At 49.4% G+C, this 22,827-nt stretch overlaps 1 protein-coding gene across 1 annotated transcript; it reads right to left on the reverse strand.

Moving 5' to 3' along the window:
• Positions 1-827: 827 nt before the first annotated feature.
• On the reverse strand, positions 828-19,312 carry QDPR (quinoid dihydropteridine reductase). Its single transcript, XM_088836545.1, has 7 exons — positions 19,135-19,312; positions 16,159-16,251; positions 12,855-12,951; positions 9,565-9,705; positions 5,080-5,188; positions 4,054-4,137; positions 828-1,494 (listed from the first exon to the last, which is right to left on the reverse strand). The coding sequence occupies exons 1-7, from the start codon at positions 19,231-19,233 to the stop codon at positions 1,389-1,391; spliced, it is 729 nt and encodes a 242-aa protein (XP_088692671.1). The 5' UTR covers positions 19,234-19,312; the 3' UTR covers positions 828-1,388.
• Positions 19,313-22,827: the final 3,515 nt, after the last annotated feature.

Here is a 22,827-nt window from a genome sequence, read left to right on the forward strand (position 1 = left end):
CCCATGGAATTCTCCAGGCAAGAATACTAGAGTGGGTTGCCATTTTCTCCTCCAGGGGATCTTCCAACACAGGGATTGGACCCATGTCTTTCCTGCACTGGCAATGAGCCACCTGGGAAGTAAAATTAGTCAGACACAGAAGTCTGCATAGAGCATGACTGTATTTACATTCTGAAACATTCAGAACAGGCAAACTCATGGAGACAGAGAGGAGACTGTTGGTTGCCAGGGGCTGGGGACAGGGGGAAGAAGACTGCTTAGTGGATAAGGAGCTGGATTTGGGGATGATGAACGTGTTTGTGAGTTAGACCGAGGAGGTGGTTACAGACCACTGCGAACATAGTAAATGCCACCAAATTTTTCACTTTAAAATGGCCAATTTTATACGAATTTTACTTCAATGAAAACAAAATGTCTTTAAAAGAATTAAAAAGAGGACGCACGTGGTAAAGGCCTTTGTGAACCGCAACCATCTTGTGACTGGGGTTCTGGGCTCAGCTCTGATACTTACCGACCATGAGGATGACAGGGCATTGCTGTGGGCCTCAGTTTCGTCACCTGTAAAATGGGTTGCACTGCACCGCCAGTTCTCAGTCAGAGCAGCCTGCATCAAGTCACACGGAGCACTGCTTCTAAATGCACGGACCACCCTTCAGATTCTGGTACACCCACGAGGGAATCGTGCCTCTTGCTGCTGTGCTGAAAACACTTATTTCAAGGTTTGAATCCAACCCCCTTTCTAGAACATCAGGCTAAAGAGCACTGGCAGCCCACAATTCTAGTGCGGTCACCTATGACCATTTATAAGATGCCATTTGAACAGAGAAGACAATACCACAAATGAAGGGCATTTACTAGGAAGATAAGTGCAAGACCATCACAAGTAGTTCCCTTGGGCATTCGGCAACTTCACAGGAAAAAGACACCTTGACAGAGTCCACAGGATTCTGCTTCTACCACAGAAGGAGTTTTAAGGCAGATGAATTCGAAGCTACGAAAACTACATCTGTGATACAGGCACAACATTCAGAAAGAAGTCAGGCTCCAAATGTCTCTGTTCCCAACAAATCTCTGAACAAGTTGGGCGACAGCCACTCTCAGGGATTGACGCAAAGTCTCAAAGCAATTCAATACGACACCAGTGCAGAGGGGGTCATCCTGAGCCCTCCAAAATCTCGTGGTTAACACTGACCCACCGTGCTATCTGTGAGCCTCACATGCTTTTATTTCACACAATCTTGGACACTGTCCCAGGAGAACAACGCACATTAGGCGAGAGGAAAACAGGACTTAGAATCACGTCCCACAAACAGGATTACAGGAAACAAGGGCCACACTCGGCCACGCTGACGGACTGATGACTTTTCTGAAAGACGGTGAAATGAAGCTTATAGAGATGCTGCGGTAAGCTCCGACTTCCCCTCCGCGGTCACCACCTGGATTAGGCTCCCTGAGCTTGGTCGATTCTTCTCTGTGATCCAGTCATGGAAGGTTCTAGAACAAAAAGAAGAAAAGCTTTACATTCTAAAAGCAAAAATCTGGACACAGGCTTGTATTCACATTAGGGCCAAGCAGCAGCTGTAAAAAAGCCTCCAAGGCCTCATGGACACACACCCAGGTCCCCAGTGATTCTAGGACTTCACTGACTGCAGTTCCTGAGTGCTTAGGATTTGGCAAGATTTTCACTTGGCTCTTTTCCTGCGTTGTTAGACTGCATTGTTGGGACACAGTGATTTTATGTGATTACACACAGATTTTCATGAGTTCATCCTAAGAGGCGTGGGCACCGGTTTGGCGCTCTGTGATGACCAGGAGGCATGGGAAGGGCGGAGGGGAGGGAGGGAGCGGATGATCTGCGTTGTTGTTACGGCAGAGACCAACACAACACTGCAAACTCTTTAAAATATGTATTTAAACTAAGAACACAGAATAAAAGGAAAAGAATTAGAAAAACAGAGAGAGACACGGGAGGATACTTTACACTTTGTTGTATTACCTCCCAGGCATTTAAAAAGAAAGAGAAAAAATTATTATTTTCTTAACACACATTTATGGAGCATCCACGGCTGTGCCATGCAATGGAAAAGATATTAAAAAAAACCACACACACACACATTACTGCAATAAAACATATTCGGTGCCAGCATGGGGCATTTAATAACCAGCTCTGTGTGGGGAGGGGTGTTGGTTGCCTGGGGGAGTTGTGGTTCGGTGTGCGTGTGTGTTTGTGTCCATCACTCAGCTGTGTCCGACTCTTTGTGATCCCATGGACTGTAGCCCGCCAGGCTCCTGTCTGTGGAATTCTCCAGGCAAGAATACTGGAGTGAGTAGCCATTCCCTTCAACAGGGGATCTTCCCGACCCAGGGAGGGAACCCAGATCTCCTGCATTGCAGGCAGATTCTTTACTGTTTGAACCACCAGGGAAGCCCTTTCACAATGTATATGAATATAAAAACTCACACTCTATACCTTCAACCTATATCATTTTTTGTCAGTTGTATCTCAGTAAAATCTAGCAGTCGCCAAAAAAAAAATGAGGAAAGAAAAAGGGTACAAGGAATTATTAAGGTTTAACAAGAGGCTGATAATTTTTATTTCTTTATTTTTAATTTGGCCATACCATACAGCATGCAGGATCTTAGTACCCCTACCAGGAACTGAACCTGTGTCCCCTGCATTGGGAACACATAGTCTTAACCATTAGACTGCCAGGGAAGTCCCCTGATCATTTTTAAAGCATTAACTCCTGCTGTTGAGAATACAGTCCCCTCTGACACCCCCCAGGTGGAACTGTGGCCCCTCCTTCACTGGGAAGTCCCCAGGAGCTCCTGAGTCTTTAGTGCCAATGAGTAACCTGCTGGACCAGAGCCACCCTTCAGCTGGCCAGTCATTTGAGCGGCCACTGAGCAGGGGCTGAGGAGGCACAGGGAAGCTGTTGCTGCTGTTGTTCAGTCACCGAGTTGTGCCCAACTCTTTGTGACCCCACGGACTGTAGCCCACCAGGCTCCTCTGTCCACGGGGTTTCTCCAGGTAAGAATACTAGAGTGGGTTGCCATGCCCTCCTCCAGAGGCTCTTACTGACCCAGGGATCGAACCCCCATCTCCTGAGTCTCCTGCTTTGGCAGGCCACCACCTTTACCACCAAGCCACTTAAGAAGCCCCTGCTACAAGCATTTAATAAGACCAGGGTTATGAAGTCAAATGGCTTGGCACATAGGTGCTACACAAGTGCTTGTTCCAAACATAAAAGTTCCAACTATCTCCCAATTCCATCTAATTAAAAGGCAACCTCAGACCAGAAGTACATCGCAAGCTCTATAAACATCCCACATGAATACAGCCGTACAGATGGCTCACCACTCACTATGCTGGGCGAACTGGTCCCTGCTCCACGTCTTCCTCATCATCGTCCCCAGGCCCAGCACAGCCCCCAGGCCCAGTGGGTGCTCAGCGAACATGTGCTCTATACCCCCTTAAACAGAAGGGTCTGGGGGAACTCAGATCCAAGCGAACACAAGCGAGCAGAAAGCACAGCCTCTCCTGACCTTCCAAAGCCACTCACATTCACAAAGGGCCTTGGGGGCCGAATATGACCTGGGGGACAAAGGATGCTTTCCTGAGGCTCGGCACTAATTCAGACACGTGGGCCCAGAGGTCCCACCCAGGTCAGCGGCTCACTCCACGCAGCTATGCTTGCTAACAGAGACGAGCGTTGCGGGTGCCGTGCTCACCCAGCACGTCTGCGGGTCAGGCGTGGGCTGAGAGCCTGACCCACTCTACGACAGCTCACCCTGCCAGAGGTCATCACGACCCCATCATACAGACTAAGGGACTGAGGCCTAGAGGAACTGAACCACCCCTGGTGGAGGGGGCGGCACCATTAACCCCTCCAGCCCGCGAGGGTCAGGCTGAGGTACCAGGCGCCCTTGGAGGTCAGGACCTCATGGAGCAGCGGAGTTGATAAGCCAGGAGAACACCGGCCTGTCCTTTCACCCACAAGAGGGAGGCACGGGGCCTGGGAGCTGAGTTAGTGATGCGACCGCGATACTCACTCGACCAGGAACTCCAAGGGCGTCCAGGAGCTAAAGTCGGCCTCGGGCATCGACTTCCTGTTCACCGGGGTGTCCAGGGTGACCCTGCAGAGCGCAGACAAGCCTGTCACATGTGTGTCCCCACGCCCGGGAGCCAACGCCACCAAGGGTGACGGCGCCGATGTGGACAGACCACTCGAAGCTCACCAGGGCGGCCAGGAAGCCGCCCCCGGTCACACAGACCACAGCCCAGCCCAGCCCTGAGCCAGCAAGGCGCTTTGGCTAAAAGCCACGTTTTGCCTAGTCTTTACTGAGTAAACTGTTCTTCTGTCTGTGTCTCCATTCCCTCCCTAAAATGCGGCAGACTCATGTCTCAGGATTTTTTTAGTGTAATAATAATATTTCTTTAATTTGGGGGAAAGACAGCCTCATCCTTCACTGCGCACTGTTTTCCATGGAATCTTAAGACTTTCATAACAGAATACAGGATTCTGAGATGACTGACTTTCCCCAGAGCTTTCAGGCCTGGGAAAACACTCAAAGTAATAGCCCTGGGACCAGGCCACAGAATCTCAGGAATGAAAGGTGAGAGGGCCGTCCAGTGCCCCAGCACACCAATATCATCTTTCAGGAACACAGCCAGGGGGCAAGGCCTTTGGTCCAGAAATCCTTCAGAAACATCTCCCAGCATTCCCCAAATTCCCTTCCTAAACCCACCCCCATACCCACAGACCAAATAGTCTTTCTTCCATGCTGACATTAACACGACTTGAAAGACAGAGCTACAGATATTAAAATTAAATGTGTCCACTATTTCTTAATAAAGAGGGACAGAAGGACAGAAAATGAGGAAGACCCATCCCATCAGCTAAGCAACCATCCGGGAAAGCCCAGGATAATCCAAAAGCCCAACAAGTGTCGTCAGGGCCTTAGACAACTCTCGGGAGCCGAGGTGACAGCACGCACTCATTCCTGGTGTGGAGTAACTCCAGGACCCACGTGAACCCTCGGCGGGGGTCAGGTGTGGAGGGACCCCCATCCACTTACGGGAGCAGGGCGACGGCTGCAGCCCCAGGCGGCAGGCCACTGTTCTTCCCGGCCAGGCTCCGGCAGAGCTGGTGAACCGCAGCCTTGGCCATGCCGTAGCCAATCATCCCTGGGAAACGGGGAGAAAATATTTCAGAGACCACCGGCCGCGACTGGCACATCCAAAGGGCATCACACCAGGGTCCCAAGGGGGCCGGGAAGAGAAAACCAGGGACATCAATGGAAAGTGGGAAGGACATAACCTACTACTCACCTGGCACTTAATGGTTATCAGAGAAGCCACAAGGCCAATCCTAGTTCTATAGCTAAGGAAACGGAGGCCCAGGCTCACACACAGACTCGTACCGAGGCCAGCGGAGAGGTAAAAAGCCAGGCGAGGGTTCTGAACCCTTGAATCCATAACAGCTTGTGAGCAGCCAGCATACACTGCTGGGTGCCCAGTGGGTTGGCGAAATCAAGCAGTAGTTTGAAGTACAGGCTTTACAGTCAGGCTGTGCAGGTTCAAAGCCCAGCCCTTCCCATTTACCACTACAGAAATCCTGGGCAGGTTCTCAAGACCTTTCTAATCCTCAGTTTTCCCATCTGTAAAACTGGGGATAAAGTACTCAAGTCTAGGCTCAGAACAGGGTAGGACCTCCATACATGTTGCCCATCATATTAACATAAATGCTGTGCCCTGGAGTCCAGCTCACATTAAAGGTCACCATTTGAATCATATGAGACTGCTTACACGTGGAATCTAAAAGAAGTAATAGGTTGGCCAAAAAGAGCCCTCAGGTTTTTCTGTAAAATGTTATGGGAAAAACCCGAACGAACTTTTTGGCCAGCCCAATACAAATAAACATATTTACAACACAGAAATAGACCCAGATGCAGAAAACAAACTCATGGTTACCAAGGGAGGGAAGTGGGGGTGGGATACACTGGGAGACTGGGATCGACCCGTACATACTGCTATATATAAAACAGAAAACTAAGAAGGACCTGCTGTACAGCACAGAGAACACGACTCATTACTCTGTAATGGTCTATATGGGAACAGAATCTAAAAAGGAGTGGCTATATGTGCAAATATATATAACTGATTCACTTTGCTGTACAGCAGAAACTAAAACAACATTGAAAATCAACTAAACTCCAAAAAACATTAATTAAAAAATAAACTACACTATCTGAGCAGTCGCAACATGTGAATACATGCCTCCCATCAGCCTTCCTTTCCTCCCACCAGTCACTGAACACTTGCTGACAGAAGCAAGGCATGCTTTCTTTTTTAATTGAACTATAGTTGATTTATAATGTGTTAATTTCTGCTGTGCAGCAAAGTGATTCAGTTACATATACACACACATACATGGTGGGGGTTTAGTCGCTAAGTCATGGCCAACTCCTGTGACCCCTTGGGCTGAAGCCCACCAGGCTCATCTGTCCATGCAATTTCCCAGGCAAGAATAGTGGAGTGGGTTGCCATTCTCTTATCCATGGATCTTCCCAACTCAAGGCTTGTACCCATGGCTCCTGCATTGCAGGTGGATTCTTTACCAACTGAGCCACCAGGGAAGCCCGATAGATATATATACATACATGCATTCCTTTTAATACCCTCTTCCATTAGGTTTATCACAGGATACTGACTAGTTCTCTGTGTGATACAGTAGGGTCCTGTCGCTTACTCGGCCTGCAGGTAACAGCTGATCAGGACAGGGCTCCGTCTGTCCCACAGACACATGGCAGGCGAGGGCTCTCTTGTCTCAGAAGCACCCAGCTGCGGGTGCACTAAACGCAGCCACCACAGCAACAAAGAACGGCTCGTTGCTACCAACACCCCTCCGCCCTCAGAAAACCGCTACTTCCAAAGGTTGGCCGCTCCCTAAAAGCCCCAGCGGGTCGGCTGTTTAAAGCATAACAGCTCAAGAGGCATCAGAGTCCGGGGGAGGTGGGACTCACAGCCCAGCGGAGCAGCCAATCACTGAACCGCTTCCACAGTGACTCAAATTGCAAAACAGGGTCAAGGTCTCAAAACGTTATTTAGAAGTGCAAGAAGACTATTTCACCATGCCTGGTTTCCTTGGCTTCATTAGGGCAGAAGGCCGATCATGGCGTGAAGATCTAACAGACTCTGTAGCGATTAAAATAAACGAGTGCAAGAGTTGGGAGGCTGCGATTGACACTGCATATACAGTGCTGCTGCTGCTGCTGCTGCTAAGTCGCTTCAGTCGTGTCCGACTCTGTGTGACCCCACAGACGGCAGCCCACCAGGCTCCCCCGTCCCTGGATTCTCCAGGCAAGAACTCTGGAGTTGGTTGCCATTGCCTTCTCCGCATATACACTGCTGCTGCTGCTGCTGCTGCTAAGTCACTTCAGTTGTGTCCGACTCTGTGTGACCCCATAGACGGCAGCCCACCAGGCTCCAAATAGACAACTAATAGAGAACATACTCAGGGTTCCGTGGTGACCACCTAAATGGGAAGAAAATCCAAAAGAGGGGATGTACGTCTACGCATGGCTGACTCACTTTGCTGTGCAGTGGAAACCAACACAACATTGTAAAGCAACTATACTCCAACAAACATTATAACGAATAAATGAGTGAAAAATCACCATTCCAACAGCTGTAAACAAACTAGCACATGCACTTCATCCGACCAGCCCCCGTCACCAGCACTCACTCTTCTCCCAGGACTCTCTCTTAATCCCATTCAAACAGCATGAAAGCAAGGAATCGGATGAGGAAACAAGCAACAGCAACCAGTAGCCCCAAAGGCTCAATTCCACAGAATTCTGTACAATGCTGGTGAGGATCATGTGCAAAACACGGGGAAAGAACGCACTTCATCAACAAGATAAATAAGTACAAAGTGACCAGTGTAGTCCCTAAAGACTGATTTCTCAACACAGCGCAGATCCTTAAATGGTACAGGAGACAGATCACCATCTCTTGGATACTATCTATCCTCCAGCGGACTGTCCACAAATAAACAACCATGGAAATAGGAGTGGGGTGGGGGGTTTCTCAGTGTGCTTCCACATGAAAAACTTCATTTTTGAACACCTCTTCCTGGGTTTTCAAAGACTATTAAGCCTGTTCATTGCCTGCCTTCATAGACTTCCCCAGATTTTTCTGGAGTCTGAATCAAAGTGAAAAGATTTCATGACTCAAATAAGTTTAACAACACCTGACTAAAGAGCTAAAAGAGGAACAAACTTATCAAAACCTGAAGGAGTAATTGAGCAAACAGAAACCTGTAGTAAATAATAATAGTTCACACTTACTGCTGACTCAAGTCCCAACCACCATATAAAGGAGGGATTACTGTTTCTTCTCATTATACAAATGACAAAACTGAGGCTCAGAGAGGTTAAATAATTTGCCAAATATCACACAGCGACCAAATGGCAAAACCGCAATACGAAACCAAACTGTATAGTTCCAGATCCTATAGTCTTAACCAGTATCTGAAACTATAAGCAAAGAATGATATTAATAAAGCAAAAGCAAGGGTAGAAAGCTGTTGCGTCCTTCAGAAAAATGAGTGTTTCAGTCCTAGGGTTTTCTCTTTTCAATGTCAAGCTATTACTCATTTCTGTACTTACTCTCTAGAGTCTCTGATTTTAATAAAAATCAGATCGCAGCCAGACTACCACTGAACATTTACACAGTGTGAATTACTGCCAAGAGCCATGCATTTATAAGATCACTTTCTCTGTGAAAACTAATAAAATGAGTGGCAAAAAAATTATTAACTTGTAAAAGCCTCACAGTTCAGTTCACTACATGAAAACTGAGAAAGACGCTCAAGGCTTCGTCACTTACTAAAGAGGTCCAAAAACACTCCCCCTCTTTTTTTTTTTTTAACGAGTTTAATTTAGGTAATGGAGATAGTTTCTGGGTCCCTGAACTATGTTCCCGACTCCCTGCTTAAATCCCTTTATCCCAATCCAAAGGGAGAGTGAACTGTGCCCAACCCCTCACTAAATTCAGATGGTGACGTCTTAACCATGCCCGCACTTCAGTAAAAGGGTTAGTCACTCAGTATTATCCGAATTCTCCAGGCAAGAACACTGCAGTGGGTTGCCGTTCCCTTCGCCAGGGGATCTTCCCGATCCAGAGACTGAACCTGGGTCTCCTGCACTGCAGGTGGATTCTTTACCATCTGAGCCACCAGGGGAAAGCCCATATTAATGAGCTGAGAGTCAATCAACACCAGCCACTCCCTGGGTGGATCCCAGATACACAGGCACAGGACGAGCGGGGCCAGAGGACAGTGGTCCTTGGCCAGATGACCATGAGGACAGCGCACATGCAAAGACGGGGCGCGCTTCCCCTGAAAGACTGGGCCTAAAAGGAAGCAAAACCCACCCAACCACAAACAGCCCTGGGGGGCAAAGGGCTCTAACACTCCCCCTCCCACGGAGGCGCTCAGCACCCAGCGAGCAAGAAAGTGTGCGCGCTCCCATTTCACAGACAGGGGCACGGAGGCTCACCAGGTGTCCCATCCAGGGCGGCCCTGGCCCCCGCCAAGGTCAGGAGGCCCCCTTCCTTGAGGTGCTTGGTGGCCAGGTGGCTGGAGATGGTGGATGTCCACACGCTCTGCTTCCACATCAGGTCACAGTTTTTAAAGAGCGCTGAGCAAAGAAACACACGAGGTCAGCATTCACAGGGAAGAAACTGAAGGGTGAGCTTGACTCACAGCACCCGACACTGCAGGAAGCCCCCATGGCCACTCTGGGTCTGCAGGCAGATCTAACACACACACAGAGCCCAGGGCTTATGCTCAGAGATGCCGGTTCAAATCCAGGCCACGTGATCACCCAAGTCTCAGCCTCCTCACCTGTAAACTGGTTAGTGTCAGTCACTCAGCCACGTCCAACTCTTTGCGACCCCATGAACAGTAGCCCACCAGGCTCCTCTGTCCATGGGATTCTCCAGGCAAGAATACTGGAGTGGGTAGCCATGTCCTCCTCCAGGGGATCTTCCCGACCCAGGGATCGAACCCAGGTCTCCTGCATTGCAGGCAGATTCTTTACCGTCTGAGCCACCGGGGAAGCCAAACTGGTAAACGTCTACCAATAAATGAGGGCTGTTAACAGATAGGTGGGACCAGCTTTAATTCAAGCACTGCCCTACTTTATAAATGGCATTAGGGGACTTCCCTGGTGGTCCAGTGGTTAGAACTCCATGCTCTCACAGCCAAGCGTCTGGGTTCAATCACTGGTCAGGGAACTAAGATCCCGCAAGCCGTGTGGTGTGGTCAAAAAAATAATTTTTAAAATTACAAAAATAAATAAAGGACATCAGATCTTTAATTAGAACTTATATGTCTAAGTCAAGTTTTATCTGTGATAAAAGATTTCAGGGACTATGACGACATAAAGAGGGCTTTCATGGAGTGACAGTTTTTTATGGTTGAAAGTTTAATGCCAACTTTGAAGACTCTTTAAAAGAAAGCTGAAATAATAACCATTTCGCACTTGTTTTAACCGTCTGGCCTCGCCAGAGACGTGAGGAGGAAGAACTGGTAAGGGAGGTCACGCCACCAGCTGAATGACCATCCCCTCCCCGCTCAGAGGATACACAGAGCCCAGTGCACCCGTGACCCAGAGACAGAGCCCTCCTGATACAGAAGGAGGGTCTGCAGTGGGTGATGACCAAGGCACTGCATTTCCCTGTTACGAAGAACTAGGGGAAAAAAGGGCGGACCCACAATTATCCCTTCCTGGTCCCAAAATACACAAAAGACCATCAGGTGCTCTGCCAAGCTCATCACCGACAAACTGACAATTTCACATTTAGGTGTGAAGAGAAGGAAAAGGAAATGGCAACCCACGCCAGTATTCTTGCCTGGAGAATCCCATGGACAGAGGAGGCTGTTGGGCTACAGTCCACGGGGTCGCAAACAGTTGGACGTGACTGAGCGCACACACATGCATGCGAACACAGAAAAGCAATTCCTTTTTAAATCACTTTGGCTGATAAATGCAGAAGGAACGACAGAACTGGAAAACTACCATTTTCCAAGCCCCAGTGGAATGACTGATTCAGGTAGAGATTATCAATGGATGTTTATAACCACTAGTTTTGGGAAATTTGGGGTTCTCAAGGTGTTTGGGAAAAGGATACTCATACATGATGCCAAAGGACCATCCCACGGGTCACTAACTAATTGCAAATAGAAAAACGGACTTTACGATGGAGATCTATCACCTTAAGCCTGACCCAGCATCAAAGCTGGCATCACTCTGGATGGACGGTGGAGCAGTGGGACTCAAAGGGGTGCAGAGTGAAGTCCACATCACTCAGGAAGCATCCCCACCACCAGAGTATTTAACCTGAATCTAAGCAAGTCTCCAGACCTACCTTCCAGTTCACAGGAAAGACCAGGGGCAGAGGAACAAGATAAGGGACACCTTAAAGAAACGGTCTGACACATTCAGAGTAGGGGACACTCTACATGGAAACTGCCTTGGACCTGCAAGCATATCACAGGAAAGAAAAAACTCTACATTAAGAGACTCAAACAGTAATACAATGCAGTGCATAAACCCTGATTAGAATAAACCTAGGGGAAACAGCTATGGAATAGACTGAGGTAATTGGAACATGAGCTGATACTACTAATCTTACAGAATTACTGGTAACTTTCTTAGGTGTGAGAGTGGTATTACACTAACATGCTGCTGCTGCTGCTAAGTCACTTCAGTCGTGTCCGACTCTGTGTGACCCCATAGACGGAAGCCCACCAGGCTCCCCCGTCCCTGGGATTCTCCAGGCAAGAACACTGGAGTGGGTTGCCATTTCCTTCTCCAATGTGTGAAAGTGGAAAGTGAAAAGTGAAAGTGAAGTCGCTCAGTCGTGTCCGACCCTTAGCGACCCCACGGACTGCAGCCTACCAGGCTCCTCCATCCATGGGATTTTCTAGGCAAGAGTACTGGAGTGGCTTGCCATTGCCTTCTCCGACACTAACATGAGAATGGCCTAATCCTTGGAGACACGTACAAAAATACAGTCACGTGTCAAAGCACTTTCAAATGATTAACAAATGCAGCAAAAATACACACATGTGAGAAGGCACGAGAATGCAAGTATGGCAAACATTAACAAGGACCGAACCTCGACGGGGGCGGAACGGTGTGCGCTGAACCGTTCCTCCATCTTTTCTGTGTATCTGAAAATGTTCATGAAAAAATAGCAAAGAAACTCACAGCTTCAACAAAAGCTGAGTTGTGAACTTCTGAATGACCTCTCCATTCCCTTCACTTTCCCAGTTCCCAGGAACGAGCCTGGAAAGACTGCAGTGGGGACAATGCTGCCTTCGTCCTGTCTCCTGTTTCATCTCAAGGCCCCTCTGCCCTAACTCCTCTGAGTGTCCGTGCAGCTAAGTCACTTCAGTCGTGTCTGGCTCTTCACCCACTATGGACTGTACCCGCCAAGCTCCTCTGTCCATGGGATTCTCCAGGCAGGAATACTGGAGTGGGTTGCCATTCCCTTCTCCAGGGGATCTTTGTGACCCAGAGATCGAACCCAAGCCTCCTGCAACTCCTGCACTGCCGGTGGATTCTCTACTGCTGAGCCGCCAGGGAAGCCCCCTGACCCCCTTTATGGGAAGTTTTTTCTTCCTCTGTAAAACGGGGTGTTGATCCCCACCTTACAGTGGCTGGAAAGATTCTGGGCGGCAGACAGGAAAGCGTCTGGCCTGGCACATAGTACTGACCCGACCCATGCCCCTGGACAAGGAGCAGAGCAGGGCGAATGATTAACTCAGAAAAGGACTCACACTTGGACTTGGCATTGCCCCCAGCCCATCCTCCAGCCACACAAAGGATCGCATCCACCTTCTCTGTACCCAGGAGTTTTCCCACCTCAGCTGTCACCTGAAACAGAAGGGCCAGAAAAGATGCACAGATTGTCAGGTGAACCTCAACGGGCTGACGGCTGGCGTTGCTGTAGTCACCTCCACTGACCTTGCACTTCTTTGTAAGTCAGTTTACGGTACCTGGCAATTAACGCTTTGAAAATCACATGCAGGACCAACTTACAATGAACACTTTGGACAGTAAAGCCTGACTGCATTTCACTGTGATGTTTATAAAGCAACCTAGAGTCTTCTGAATATTCTAAAGGTGGAGATGTACACATTCCTGGGATAAAACAAAAAATAAAGTAGGAAAAGTTAAAAAAAAAAAATCACATACAAATTCATGAAGCATTCCATATTTTTAAAAAAATCACCTAGGATTTCACTGCCTATAGCTATATTTCTGTTATATTTCTTTCCAGAATTTCTTTGCCAATCACAGAATCATAATCTGAGATAATCAATTCTACTCTCCCTCCAATACAAACATTCCATTAACTGTAACTCAAAAAAAAAACCAAAGCCAGAGAGAAAATTTTTCCATTAAAAAAAAGCAATAAAAAACAATTCATGGTAAAATGTTGATAAGCACGGAATACATGGGGGTTCACACTAATTCTCTACTTCTGTTTGATTAAAATGTTTAAACTGTTGAAAACATACACATGTCTTTTGTTATAGTTTATTAAAACAAAAATCTGAGAAGACACACAACCCTGGCCATCATCCATGAATCTTTTCCATATTTTCTTGGAATGGCTGAAAGGATGATAGCCTGTCAACAGCTTTGTTAAGATCAAGCTTCTAAAGCAGCAGCTTAACACAGGACAGTGGAATTCTCCCAGCAGTAACATTTCAGTCTCAGATGGCCTTCCCTAACAATTTCTGAGCCTCAAATCACTCTTTCAGGGGAACTGTCTGGCGGTCCGATGGTTAGGACTCCACGCTTCCACTGCAGGGGGCATGAGTTCCACCCCTGGTTTGGGAACTAGGATTCCGCAAGCCACGAGGCATGGCCAAAAATTTAAAAATCACTCTTTCATAGAGACCAATTTGGCAACGGAAACCAATCTCTCCTCTCCTCTACATTCTATACCAAAATCTTTCAATTTAAGTAGATTCCTGACTGTCCCCTGGCAAGTACCTGACGTAACCCTGGTTCAGCTTTCGAGATCTTCCTCCTGTTACCCTGGTTCCCTGGCTGCCTCCCCTTCATTTCTAAGCCACATCCCATTGTCAACAGCAAGCTCTCATCTGCCGGAAGTTGCATCATCTCCCCTGACCTCTGTACCTACACACAATCTGTGCTCAACCTTTTAGGGAAGCACGGAACCCACAGCAGCAATGCTCCTGCTTGATTTGTCTTTTTTTTTTTTTTTTTTTACCACCTCTGTGTTCTATTTTTATAATAAAATTAAAATTAGGCATTTTAAAATTCCTCCCCCTTAAATTCTTCCTTCTGCCTACCCAATAGTCTTCCATAGGTTTAGTTTTTTTCTCACTTCTTTATCTTCTGTCACTAGTGAATTTTCAGCCTATGGGGGTCAATTTAAATATGCCCACGTGTGTGCTCATTCAGTCGTGTCCAACTCATTGCGACCCTACAGACTGTAGCCCGCCAGGCTCCTCTGACCATGGGATTCTCTAGGCAAGAACACTGGAGTGGGTTGCCATGCCCTCCTCCAGCGAATCTCCCCCACCCAGGAACTGAACATGCATCTCAAGTCTCCTGCATTGGCAGGTGGGTTCTTTACCATTAGGGCCACTTGGGAAGCCCTAATTTACATGTACCTTCCTCTTCTAGAGCTTTAGAATCAAAACCTGGATGTCAGGTTGTTTGTCTAGAAATTCCTGATTGAGTGACTAGCAGATGAGAAGGCGCAGGACGGGTTAAAGATGTTAAAAGCTAAGCTTATAATAACGAAGGCATTTCCCAATCTTCGTCCTAAAGATGCACCGTAAAGTCAAGTCTCAGACGTGGACAATTTCATATTCGAAATGGGATACAGACATCAGAAACCTGCAACTAAAGGAGCAGGAGAGACTGACTACAGAGGACCACGTCTGGAGGAGCTTCAGCTGTCCACGCCCAGGGGCTCCCTTGCATCTGGTTTAAATTTTCCTTGCTTTATTCACACGAAGCTATTCTGCTGAGAAGCAACTTTAACATGCAGTTAAGAGCACAGGCACCACCCCCTACCAGAGCCCAGGTTCAAATCCCGGCTCTGCTACCTACAACCTGTCTGAGCAAATACCTGGGACTTCCGTACCCATCTCTAAACGGGAGATACGATGAGACACTTGATTTTGGGGGTGTTAAAGAGATTAAGCGGCCTACTGCAAATAAGACACTTCTTACGATGTCCGACACACAACAAAGCCATACTGAGTTTTACTATTAAGTCCAATAAAACCACTAAGATCATTAAGCAGAGGAATCATTAGGAGGCTTCCTTGGACTGCGGGCTGCAGGGCTGGCATGAAGACCACAGACAGCTCATCCTTCATGCAGCTGGGGGGAGGGCTCTTCCAGAAATGCAGGCCTGCTTAAGAGGACCTCAGACACTTATACCAAGACATCCAACGAACTGCCAGCAGATCCCCCTCGGGGACACAGTCACAGGGAGAACGAGGGCTTTGTCACAATTCATCTACAGAGCTGTAGAGTTCTGCCTGACTTCTTTACAACACGCCTGGTCAGGAAGATTCCCTGGAGAAGGGAATGGCTAGCCACTCCAGTATACTTGCCTGGAGAATCCCACGGACAGAAGAGCCTGGTGGGCTACAACAGTCTATGGGGTCGCAAAGAGTCAGACGTGACTCAGACGAACACTGTCACTTTCACTTTATGACTGGAAACGACCTAGTTTGTTAGTATTCTTGCTTTGGGTAGGGGGAGCTCCGCTTTCTGGAACGTATCTTCAATAAATAACAGACAGAGATGAAGATGTTTGCCACAGTATTCTTAACATTAGTAAGCAAAAGAAGTTAGAGTGAAAAAAAGAAAAATTGCAAAAAAAGTTTAAATGTACAAGGACAAACCAAAGAAACTGTGACCAATCTATACAAAGAAAAATTACAAGTTGACACAGGTGTTATTAAGTGATTTGAGGAAGAATTCAAGATATATAAGTTGAAAAAAGAGAAGCTGACCATACACACCGCCCTTGGAGCCCTCTCCCCAGGGCTCCCCACCCCAAGCACGGTCCTTCCCTGGAATCACCTGGTCGGCCTGCTCCGTGAACGAGTCTGTCATTTTAACCACGACGTTGGCACTGGCCTCTTCGTTCTCCTGCACGTCGATACTGGCGACCCACTGGAGCGAGGAGAAAACAGGTTTGGTCAAGAGGCAGTCAGGCAGGACAGATTCATGCGGGACTTGGAGACAGGTTAGAGGCTTACGCGAAAACCCACTAGAAGAAAGACCTAGCAACTGACCTGCAAGGCTTTCCGGCTTTGGCCAGCATACCCCGTCCTGATCCCCAGGCCAGTCTACTGTACCTCCAAACACCTCTTCCCCTTCCACTCTCAGCTCTCAAAGCCAAACCCTGCTGGTGCACAGATGCCCGAGACCAGGGGTTTGCAAACCTTTCCTTAAAGAGCCAGAGGCTAAGTCTTTCAGGCTGTGATGGCCACATGGCCTCTGCTGCAACTACTCAACTTTATCACAGCTAGAGAGCAGCCACAGAAAACAGCCCAGGAATCGATGAAAGAGCCTGGCTGTGTGCTGAGAAGACATCAGTCGCTGAATTATGAATTTTATATAATGTTCACATGTGCCTACTCTTCTTTGGATTTCTTTTCACCAATTAAAAATGGGGAAATCTTTTTTAGCTCGTGGGCTCTGTGGTAACAGGTGCCAGGCAAGATCCAGCCCACGGAGAACTGGAATTTCCCAACCCCTGTCCCAGAGCACAAAAGGATGACTGTGGGCGTGGATATCAGGTCAGAGTTTGAATCCTGCTTCTGCCACACAGCGACTTTCATCCACCACTCGGCAGAGGTTCCTCCCCTGCAAAATGAGGGCTGTCAGCAATCAACAGGGTTAGTGTGAGAATGAAATGAAGTGCAGGATGCTATGGTGGATGAGTGGCATCACAGACCCAAGGGACACGGGTTTGAGCAAACTCTGGGAGACAGTGGAGGACAGAGGAGCCTGGCATGCCACAGTCCATGGGGTCGCAAAGAGTCGGACACGACTGAGCGACTGAACAACATTGGCTTCTGACACATGGTGCTGACTCAGAAAGCTCCAGGGCCCTGCAGTCTGAAGGCCCCAGAGATAAACATCTCCCCCACAAGCTTTGAAGAACACAGCATCCATTCAAAACACTCACTGCTCTGTGTCACAGCGAGGAGGGTACTGAGACAAGGAAATAGTTCCAATCCAAAGCCCCCAGAGCTCCCAGGAAGGAAGGGAGGGAAAGACAGAGTCACGGGTAAGTCAGCTTTCCAGATTCACCAAATGAAAGGACACCCCCCATACACCCACCCCACCCCACCCCGAGAGGAAGCACAGTCCTTGGATCTGTTAACACATGGATACAGGAGCCCTGTATTTTTTTAATTGGAGGATAATTGCTTTACAGTGTTGTGTTAGCTTCTGCTGCACAACAGCGTGAATCAGCTATTTATTTGTTCAGCTGCTCAGCTGTGTCCTACTCTTTGCAGCCCCATGCCCTGCGGCACCCCAGGCTTCCCTGTTCTTCACCAACTCTTGGCGCTTGCTCAAACTCATGTCCACCTAGTTCTCTGTCGCCCCCTTCTCCTCCTGCCCTCGGTCTTTCCCAGCATCAGTCTTTTCTAATGAGTCGGCTCTTCGGATCAGGTGGCCACAGTATTGGAGCTTCACCTTCAGCATCAGCCCTTCCAATGAATATTAGGATTGATTTCCTTTAGGACTGACTGGTTTGATCTCCAGGGATCTGTACCATTTTTCTAGATTCCATATATACATGTTTTAACTCTGTATTAACGTTGCTGGAAAGACTAAATGGATCTAAGATTATGCAGGGGCTCTGATGTGCAGGAGCTTAATGCCTGGCCCTGGGCTGGCAGCCCTTAAATGTTCCATGGTCACCACCCACCCCTCCTGCAGACCTGGGAAGACATCTCAAGACAGGTAAACGGTGGGAAGGTGGTGTATTCCGAACCCTTCGAAGCATATTCCTATACTAATACGAGATGAAAACCCTGGCTGCCTTTCTCCCTGGTCCCAGGCTGCTGCTGCTGCGGGCAAGGAAACCCCCAGGAAAGCTCCCGGAGCTACAGTGGGGTCTCTGAGCAAGAAGCCGCTGCAACTGAACACGGTGTGGGCGGAGTCTCCACCTAGAATTCGAAGGGCAGGCTGGAGGCAGGGGGCAGGGTCCCTGGCTCGGTGACAAGCGCCCTCCTACCCATGATGCCAAGTAGTCTTTGCCAAACAAAAGGCATTTGCAAGCTTTTAAAGTATCAGATACAAGGGAAGCTAATGGAACAGGGATATATATCAATAGGGGGTTTCCCACGTGGCGCTAGTGATTTAAAAAAAAAAAAAGGTATGCCAATACAAGAGATGCAGGCTTGATCCCTGGGTCAGGAAGATCTCCTGGACAAGGAAATGGCAACCCACTCCAGTATTCTTGCCTGGAGAATTCCATGGACAGAAGAGCCTGGCGGGCTACAGTCCACGGGGTCGTAAAGAGTCGGACACGACTGAAGCAACGGAGCAGGTATACATCAATAACATACGTATGTCAACAGTAGCTAACATTTAAATAGCTTTTACCAGCGTCAGGTAATTTACAACTTATGCGTAATGACACCAATTATTTAGTCCTCATAACACCTCTAAGAAAGAAATACAATTCGTACCCCCATTTTACAGATGGGGAAAGTGAGGCTCGCTAACACGAAGCGGTCAGTTCAGGGTCACAGGGCTAGTAACCCCAGTGGCCATGAACAAGGTAGTGATTTCAGATCCTTCCCTCCCCTGACCTCTCCCTCCGGTTCTGGTCTGTATGGAATCACGCCCGACACTCCGGGCCCGGCAGAGGCCGCAGAGCAGAGCCCCCTTCACCAGCCTCCCAGCAGAGCAAGGCCCTGCGCCTCGGCGCGGCAGCGCACGCAGACGTGCAGCCCTGTGCGGCCCCCAGCGCCCTTCCAGAGCGCCCTCCGGCGCGGCGCCCGAAGGCTCCTCCGCGCCAGCCCGCCGACTTACCCAGCTGCGGGCCCGGAAGGCCTGCACGCAGCGCGCGCCCAGCGCGCCCCGGCCGCCGTACACCAGCACGCGGCGCGCCTCGCCCGCCGCCGCCGCCATCGCTCCGCTGCGCTCGGCTACCGCTGCTCCTGCAGCGCAGAGGGCGGACGCCCGCCCCGCCGCGGCTCGGCCCCGCTCGGCCCCGCCCCGACCCGCCCCGACCCGCCCCGACCCGCCCCGGCTCGGCCCCGCCCCGCCCCGGCCGCCAGCCCCGGCTCGGCCCCGCCCCGACCCGGCTCGGCCCCGCCCCGGCTCGGCCCCGCCCCGCCCCAGCTCGGCCCCGCCCCGGCTCGGCCGTCAGCCCCGCCCGGCCCCGCCCCGCCCCGGCCGCCAGCCCCGGCTCGGCCCCGCCCCGGCTCGGCCGTCAGCCCCGCCCCGGCTCGGCCCCGCCCTCCCCGCCCCGGCTCGTCCCCGCCCGCGCCGCCAGCCCCGACAAGAGGGGCCCGCGCGGCGGCCGCGCCCCAGCCCAGCCCGCTGCTGCCGCCTAGCGCGCGCCACCCGCCGGAGCTCGGCCGGCCCCCGCCCCGCGCGCAGGAGGGCACTCTATTCAGTAACGCCCCGGCGTGCCACCCACTGGGAGACGTGATCTCCAAGTGCTGTTTCATTTTCCTTTGCACAACAAGCCTGTGACAGCTTGTGTGTGCGTGATGTGATCTCCAAGTGGTGTGTGTGCCTGTGTGTGTGTGTGAGAGAGACGTGATCTCCAACTGCTGTTTCATTTTCCTTTGTACAAGCCTGTGACAGCTTGTGTGTGTGTTTGTGTGTGTGTCTCTCAGTCATGTGCGACTGTTGCGATCCCATGTATTGTAGCCCACCAGGCTCCTCTGTCCATGGGATTATCCTGGCAAGAATACTGGAGTGGGTTGCCTTTTCCTACTCTAGGGTAAGAGGAGAAGGGAGTGACAGAGGATGCGATGGTTGGTTGGCATCACCCACTCAATGGACACCAGTTTGAGCAAACTCAGGGAGATAGTGAAGGACAGGGAAGCCTGGTGTGCTGCAGTTCACGGGGTCACAAAGAATCAGACATGGCTTCAGTTCAGTTCAGTCGCTTAGTCGTGTCCGACTCTTTGCGACCCCATGAATCACAGCACACCAGGCCTCCCTGTCCGTCACCAACTCCTGGAGTTCACTCAGACTCATGTCCACAGAGTCGGTGATGCCATCCAGCCATCTCATTCTCTGTCATCCCCTTCTCCTCCCGCCCCCAATCCTTCCCAGCATCAGAGTCTTTTCCAGGGAGTCAACTCGTCGCATAAGGTGGCCAAAGTATTGCAGTTTCAGCTTTAGCATCAGTCCTTCCAATGAACACCCAGGACTGGTCTCCTTTAGAATGGACTGGTTGGATCTCCTTGCAGTCCAAGGGACTCGCAAGAGTCTTCTCCAGCACCACAGTTCAAAAGCATCAATTCTTTGGCGATCAGCTTTCTTCACAGTCCAACTCTCACATCCATACATGACCACTGGAAAAACCATAGCCTTGACTAGACGGACCTTGTTGGCAAAGTAATGTCTCTGCGTTTTAATATACTATCTAGGTTGGCCATAACTTTCCTTCCAAGGAGTAAGCGTCTTTTAGTTTCATGGCTGAAGAAAAGAACAACTCTAGGGGATCTTCTCCCCCTAGGGATCAAACCTGTGTCTCGTCTGCCTCCTGCATTGTCAGGTGGGTTCTTTACCACTAGCGCCACCTGGGAAGCCCTGTTATATGAATTGTCGACTAAAAAATATTTTCACAACCTGAAATTAGAGAGTTATTTTATTTGGTGGGCAAGTTTAGGACTCAGAACCTGGAAGACAGCATCTCAGTAGCTCTGAGAAAACTGCTCCCAGGAAGCAGGAGCGGAAGTCAGGCTACATACAAGTTTGCAACAAAGGGAGCGGGCAGTCTGAATATCAGAGATCAGGTATCAAGTTAAGGAACTTGGCTTTCTCTGTCTGGGAAGAAGCAAGCCTCTGTACTCACTGAATCCACTCCTTTCATATGCACCTCAGCTATCTGGGGCCAATCCTGTTTCCTTATTCACCTTGCTTCTGGCATTCTCCCAGCTCCTCAGCAATTGGGGCGGGGGGAAGCCTGGGAGGGCCGCCACATCCACTGGATCACACAGATCACAATTAGTTTTGGGAGCCCTCATTCACCTTTGGAGGCCAGCAATCGCTGATGGCTGTTTCATTCCTTGTTTATTGATATGGCAGGAGATATTTTCATTTCACAGTATGTTGTTCATCACCAGAGGGGAAAAAAAAATTGCTATGTCAAGATCATTGTGATGAAGAAGCATTTCAAAGACCTGATCTCCAGCCCCAACCCAGACCTTCAGTTTCCTCAGGAGAGAAGTGTCTGGAATGGCCCGTCCCCTGCCTGCCACAATGGACTGCAGCACCAGCAGGGGTGAGCCTGGTTCCCTGAACTCCTGTTGGTTAACAATGCAACTCCCAGAACCCCCTCCAGAGCTCTGAGACCAAAGGGCCATTTCAACCCTACTCTGCCCCCAGACCTATCCGAGTGGCTGTTGCCAGCCTCACGTGACATGAAGTTGACATTCGGCTGCTACTGCTAAGTCACTTCAGTCGTGTCCGACTCTGTGTGACCCCATAGACGGAAGCCCATCAGGCTCCCCCGTCCCTGGGATTCTCCAGGCAAGAACACCGGAGTGGGTTGCCACCTCCTTCTCCAATGTGTGAAAGTGAAAAGTGAAAGTGAAGTCACTCAGTCGTATCCGACCCTTAGCAACCCCATGGACTGCAGCCCACCAGGCTCCTCCCTCCATGGGATTTTCTAGGCAAGATTACTGGAGTGGCTTGCCATTGACATTCGGCAATTGTCTAAAAATCAAAATTTTAAACGCACAGTATAAGATAGAAATTAGGGATGCTGCATTCCTTGTGCCTGTAAATGAAAAGAAGGTGACATCTCTTCACTGCTGTATGCTCAGTCTTTCAGTCTCGTCCCACTCCTTGCGACTCCATGGACTGCAGCCCTCCAGGCTCCTCTGGAGGGATGCTCCAGGCAAGAATACTGGAGTGGGTGGCCATTTCCTCCTCCAGGGGTGATGGGAGAAGATCATTTGCTAAAACATTAGAAAAATACTTTCCCATTCAGATGACACGACCTGTGAGGGATAAACAGGGTGTGTGTGTGTGTGTGTGTGTGTAAGTGTTGGGTCCGGGCTGTGTGTGTGTGTGTGTGTGTAAGTGTTGGGTCCAGGCTGCCCCAGCCATCTCAAAGCTACAGTCTTACCCACAGTGGATCCACCCAGTGATAAATTCAAGAATCAGAAAGTCTTGCTTACGCATTTCAATTAAAAAGGTTGAGAACAGAGGACATTTCATGGTGTTAATAACACTTCTAGGGGTTCTGACAGCAGTGACGTATCAGAGAAAGCAATGCCCAGGCACGCATCAAAGAGATCAACATCTGATACTGTGCGTTGTTGGCAACATTCAAAGGCCGCACTTTCCATCTTTGTTTTCCTTCTAACATTTGCATTTTGTGAGACTGCTTGTTGTCTCTTTAGACTCAGATCTACCTGATTTTGCCTGCTAATAGCTCCTTCGTCATTAAGAGAGCTTCAGTAGGGTTATTCAAATACTCGAAATGAAGAACAGTTAAACTGTCTGCTGAAACCTTAGTCTAGTGGGAGATATAGG

This window comes from Moschus berezovskii, chromosome 5 (genome assembly GCF_049115385.1).
Source record: "Moschus berezovskii isolate FMDL1 chromosome 5, NW_MosBer_1.0, whole genome shotgun sequence".
In the NCBI taxonomy this organism is placed as follows: domain Eukaryota; kingdom Metazoa; phylum Chordata; class Mammalia; order Artiodactyla; family Moschidae; genus Moschus; species Moschus berezovskii.